General features: G+C 35.7%; 1 protein-coding gene across 2 annotated transcripts in view; it reads left to right on the top strand.

The window, feature by feature from the left end:
• Positions 1–3,283: 3,283 nt before the first annotated feature.
• The window catches only part of LOC138703585 (mucin-6-like), a 454,211-nt gene continuing 451,494 nt past the window's right edge, over positions 3,284–6,000 (top strand). For both annotated transcript variants that reach the window (XM_069831585.1, XM_069831584.1), the window contains exon 1: positions 3,284–3,489. In XM_069831585.1, the coding sequence (XP_069687686.1) occupies positions 3,299–3,489 (191 nt within the window). In that variant the 5' untranslated portion in view covers positions 3,284–3,298. The remainder of the gene's footprint in view (positions 3,490–6,000) is intronic.

Below are 6,000 nucleotides of genomic sequence, written 5' to 3'. Positions count from 1 at the left end.
TTAAAATATTCCATGTGGATTTAGGAAGAGTGCTACGCGCACCAAACAAAAGACTAGAAACACTCCACTGACTAGTGGGAAGGTTATATTTCTCACTTAGGTATGGGATGCAGGACTCATAAATGGTATTGAAAGGTACAAATCGTTTAACGCGATATGCTTAAAAAATGTAACAGTAACAATAAATTTCGAATTCTCTTTGTTTTATCTATTCTTTAAAACAAACTTGAGCAAAACACTTAACTAGCTTGTAAAAAGATAAACGTAAATGATCTTTTAAGCAACATTCTTACTTTATGTGTTAAATGTAAGAAATGAAATCATGTTGAGTTTATTTGTAGTATAGTAAGCGGCGCCCGTATCCACGGGCAACAACAGTATTCTGTCAATATTGCGTGTTACCAACTGGGTTTACCTTTAAAGTGGCTTCCAGCGCTATGTTATATCGATTGGTTATTACATGAGGAACCTATGTTTCATACAGTTTTCTTCAAGACTGGGCCACAAATGGTATAGTGGCAGCGTTGTGTTAAGAAGAAGAGGGAGAGAAAGTAATTTTGCTAGTTTGAAGGCAATTCACAACATAGTACAGATAAAGCACGAAATCGCATTTACATATTTCTTCGCACCTACTTGTGGATGGAGGCAAGTTGGAGGTGGTGTAAAATATCCAAGAGTTCTACACAATATCTGACTATTTCATTGACTTTTGTGTTTACATTGACTTTCTTAATTGCATCCATAAACGTTATAAACTAATTTGGTGAGAATAAATTAATATATTTCAGTCTTCGACTTACGAATTAGAATAAATGATTGCTGCAACGTAAATGTCTATCGATATGGATACAACTAGTGTTTCGTTTTGTTCAAAAGATTCACAGTTGTTTAGTATCTGTTGTGTTGCACAAATTACTTAAGTGAACTTTACAAGAATTTTAAGAATTTTGTTTATATCACGAAGTCTTTTCTGTGATTATATTTGAATTTAGTAGCTACGAAAATCTGCGTTGATTTCATGTTAAGTGCTTTGCTATAAATACAACTATTATATTGTAAAACATTTTTTTCATTGTTAAGTTTGACATGAAAGGACAATATTCAGCTGAGAAGTCGTATTTGTTTTCTTAACTGTTTTTGTTAAATAATAATTCGTAAACGTACTTGTGCGTTAACAGTCATTGTGGGTCTTGGAAATTGAGGGTATAAGGAACATCTCAAATTCTTAGTGAATTAAAACGGCAGACTGCTATATAAAAAATGAATAGCGTGTTGATTTTGCTGTGACGTGAGAATTACCCAGGATTCCTTGCTCCGCATAACATTCCAAGGCTATAAAATTGATTTATTCCACGGCGATAATTAGAGAGACTGCTGCATTTCTATTTGGACATTATTTTTCGAATAGCCTGAGACAAGTGAAACGAGATATTAAGAATTGTCGGTGCTTCAGAAGTATTTGAATATTTTCACCAGAAGACTTTGAAGTTGCTCTTTGTACGATACGAGAAGTAGGATTTGTGTTACGATTTGTTATTACAATTGTGACAAGTTCAATGCAATTCTACATGCGCAGCGCTAGTGATGTGTTATTTTTATCGTGCGTTAACGAAGCCATTGTTATGAAAGTTAAGTCTCACTTTTTCATATATTCGACTTGCTGAAAACAGTGCATTTTTAAAGTAGTAGTAATAGACCTACTTCTTTTGTGGAACGTTCTAATATAAGCAATCAAGTTTAATTCTGAAAGACAGCATTCTAAACAAGATTCATAATACTAGTTATTAATAACAGAGAAGAGGGGAACAGTGTTCAAACGAGATCATACAGTGAACTTTGTTTGAAATTTTAAAACTTCAAAAGATTTTTAACAAATATAAAGATGCGTTGCAGTATATCGTATTTAATAATAAATTACCTTTAATAACCACATTATTGTGGCATAACTTATCTGTCATCTGTGAAGCAGGAAGGAATCAGTGAATGAACTATATGACCTGGATCTGACGTTCTGCTGAGAAGAAATATAAATAATTGCTGTTGGAGTGCCGTCGAAGTTGTGTCTTTAAGTCAACTTGGACTAATAAACAGTTTCCAGGAAGTGAAATTGAAGAGGGAGATTATTTTGTTAATTCAGACAAAATAACAAACGAAAAGGGAGTCTCCTGTTTCCGACATCTGTTCCGTAAGCAATGCGTCACCAACAAGTTTCTGTAAACGTGTGGCAGATGATGCTGACATCGGGAACGTATCTGGCACTGGCTTTCTTTGCTTGGGTCCTGTTCAGACTGATAAACGCTTGTTTCTGGCTACCAGGATATTTAACTAAGCAGAGAGCTGAAGAAATAAAGAAGGAAGCCGAAGAGAAACAGAAGCTTCTGGACGAACAGAAACTTCTACAAGAACCAGAAAGCAAGGCCGAGGTGACAGATACCCCGGCGGTTCCGGAGGAAAGCAAGAAGACAATTTAAACAAATCTGGTTTTCTTCTAAGATGAAGGTGTACTGCCGCTTTAAAGAAATAACAGATTTAATTACAGGAGGCGAGTCAGAAACGAAGACCTAGATTGAAGAACTGTGTATTATTCACCGCATATGGCTTGGGACTATTTCTAATTTGAGTCGCCATAGAGACAAAATCATCAAGAATGTGAACATTGCCAATGATGAAAAATAAATTTCTCTTCAATAAGTTAGCTTTCCTCTCCTCTCAAACTATTACGGATTTGCATTTCTGGTATATATTACTAAATTTATACGCCGACTTGAATACAAAGGCAGTGTGATGATCTTGGAAGGTCGTGTCTCAAGCCCACGCAGTGTTACACTCCACAATTAGATAATCAACTTCCTCATATTCCAAGATGTTGTGAAATGCCGTCCAGATGTAGTAATCAGATACGTTCTGTTGTGAGATGCTACATACTACAATTGATCCGAGGTCAGTGTTATTACATGATTCTGAAAAGCACAAATTGTACCATGACATAACCTCTCCAATGTTTAACGATGTGAAATCAGTCAACTACTATATAGAAACTGTTGACTGACGCTTCAACAATGAAAATAAACAAAGCAAAACATTGAATCAGACAACAGATTAGAAATCTTTATTTAATTAATGAAAAATGATGAAGATGACGTTACTTCTAAATATTCTGTAATATGATTGGGAATTACTTCGAGAAACATGTTCTTCAGGTTGAAACTCTGACAAGAAGAAGCTACTGTTAACTATATTACTCCGAGTAAAGATTATAAGTAACTTAACCGGCAAAATTTCCGCGTTGAAAAACTTCATGAGTGTTTTGTCACTAAAGTCGAACTCTTCAGCGGTTGCCAGGACCATCAGAGTGGCGGAGGCCTCATCCTCAACAACGAACCTCACGACCGATATCGATGCAGAGCGCCCTCGGACCGCAACCCCTGCAGAATTCGCAGAGACTGTCACAACCCTGACAACAGACACTGAGGTCATCACAACATTCAAGTAAGTCTGTTCATCATAAAAAAAATACAAATTTTAAGATATTACTTTGGAGAGCGTCGGTTTTCCACACTGGTAACCCGGGTTCGAATCCCAGCAGGTCCAACTAGAATTTGTAGTGAACAAAAACGAGTTTGGTGGTAGATTTTCGCTGAATAATTCCATTTCGCCTACCGGAATTATAACATTGATACATTAATAATTGTCACAATCATACGGTGTTACGTGTTTCTTCTATGGTGCATCAAGGACAATGCGTTTATGGCGGCTGAAAGAACTATGAGCTTTGGAGCGTCGCCCTCTAGATAGGGATACTTGGGTAAATGACGTAAGTTAAGTTCTCACACATTATATTGGAGAGTCGAAAATTTATTGTATCGATTCTAGCGTGTATACTGTATAATAGTACATTATGCAACGAGCCTATAATGGTAGTAATTAAGACGCGAGTATGTTTATAAAACGAGCGCAAGCGAGTTTTATAATTTTCATACGAGCGTCTTAATTACCATTATAGGCAAGTTTCATACGGCTTTTTATGCTCGACCATATTTCTAACTTGAAATTATTCATAAGTATTCATATTATTCTTATCTGACTGGGGAGCGGAAGTGACCTTGTGCAATATCTCGTAAATTGTGAGATGTGCGCAGAAGCGAAAGTATTGATTTTTTCCGAGGAACAAATGTCATTGACCTTGATATAATCTAGAGAGTAAAATGAACATTAATCTTGATATAACCTGGAAATTGATTTAGACATTGAAAAACGAGATGACAAATTGAATTTATTTGAATATTATTTACAATTAACGCTAATTATTATAGTAACAGAACATAACCTTCTGCGACAGTATTGGATTTCCAGCCTCCGTGACGTTTCGCTAGTTGTATTTCGATTGCATATCCGAGAATAATCGATACTTGTGCATTCATATTGCTTTCTGATTGGTGGAAAACCTGAACTTTAATGAATAGGTGTACTTTAATGAGGTCCATTAAAGGGCTGCTACCAGGTTTATAATTACTACATTACGACATGGTCGAGCATAAAATACATTATAGGCTACTATCTAATCCAGAACTAGTGATTTGTATCCTATTCATGTAAATATCTGCCATTGAAGACGAGGGTATTTTATTATGCTATATTTAGATTGGGTTTTTATCGAGCAATTGACATGTTTAATTGGTAGTAAACTTACACATTGATAATGGAAAATATGTATTGTGTGTTTTGTACGCATGCCCAAGAGAAAGTATAGTTTTGAGAATACATTAATACAGAGGATGACATTGGAACCATTCGATAACAACAACCACTCGCTAATTATTTTGTGGATGCAGGATAATTATCATGGCAGCACAATGAGGTGTTTAGTAAATGTATGCTAAATCTCTTTTCCTTGTTTGTATGTCAACTGTTATGTAAGCAGAGCCGGTCCAGAGGACTCTTCCTCTTGGAGTTGGCCTGGAATCTCTTCACCACTTTTAGGCCGATGGAAGTTTTGCTTGTATTGTAGGCATGCTGAAAATTAAATGTTATCCAGTAATATTTGTTCAGGTCAGCAGCGATGTGTTTATCATGCATAAGATACAAGATATTAATTTCGTGCCGTGAGTTGTAATGTGTAATGGACATGTTTAATCTTAGTGAAAATGGATCAATTTACAGGTTATAATGAAGTCGATATACAGGGACATCATTTTATTTTTACTAACATTTTTAATATTAACCTGGCTATACCTTTAGAGAACCGGAAACACCGTTCGCTACCTCCTTCCACGACTGGAGTTCGATGATACCGGAGTAAAACACAAACAAATCACTTTGCTAGGTATAGGAGGGAAGAAAAGTACTTCATCCATTTACGTAAACTAGGAAATATCGCGATTTTGAGTTCGATGATTTTCATTAGATTTTTGTTTAATCAGAATGCAGCACTGTATTAAGAATAAGTGTTTTTACTCACGAACTGAGTTATCCATGCGAACGTATTCATTATGCAGTGTATATTATATTGTCTACAGCACATTAGCGTACAATATAGAGAATGAAGTTCAATTGAAGAATAATCATAATATGAATATTTAAACACATTTTTGAAAATGGTGGCCGTTCATTTCGATATAGGCTTCAGTTCTTTTGTGCATATTATCGCACTATAGACTATTGCATCTAATTCCAATTGCCAGTTTCGTCCTTCGTACTAGTAACTCATGTTGAAATAATTCTGTACCTACTCTATAAAAGAGTACCTTACGTACTGTAAATTCAATCTTCACTTCTGCCCGACCCGCACAGATAAAATTACTCAGACTTGCCATCTACTGTCCGTCCAAGTGGTTATGCCGCAGGATCGTGGAAAGGAGGGAAATCACGTGACAGTTAATTACTTAACGAGGCCCTTTTATTTAAGTTATTTTAAACAGTTGTATAATATTACGTAAACGTCCAATTCCTAACAGAAATTAATGTTTTCAGAAAAGAGCTAAGACACCCCTGTTTTTACAA

The sequence above is a fragment of the Periplaneta americana genome, chromosome 7 (genome assembly GCF_040183065.1).
Source record: "Periplaneta americana isolate PAMFEO1 chromosome 7, P.americana_PAMFEO1_priV1, whole genome shotgun sequence".
Lineage (NCBI taxonomy): Eukaryota > Metazoa > Arthropoda > Insecta > Blattodea > Blattidae > Periplaneta > Periplaneta americana.
This window is presented reverse-complemented; position numbering and strand designations above follow the sequence as displayed.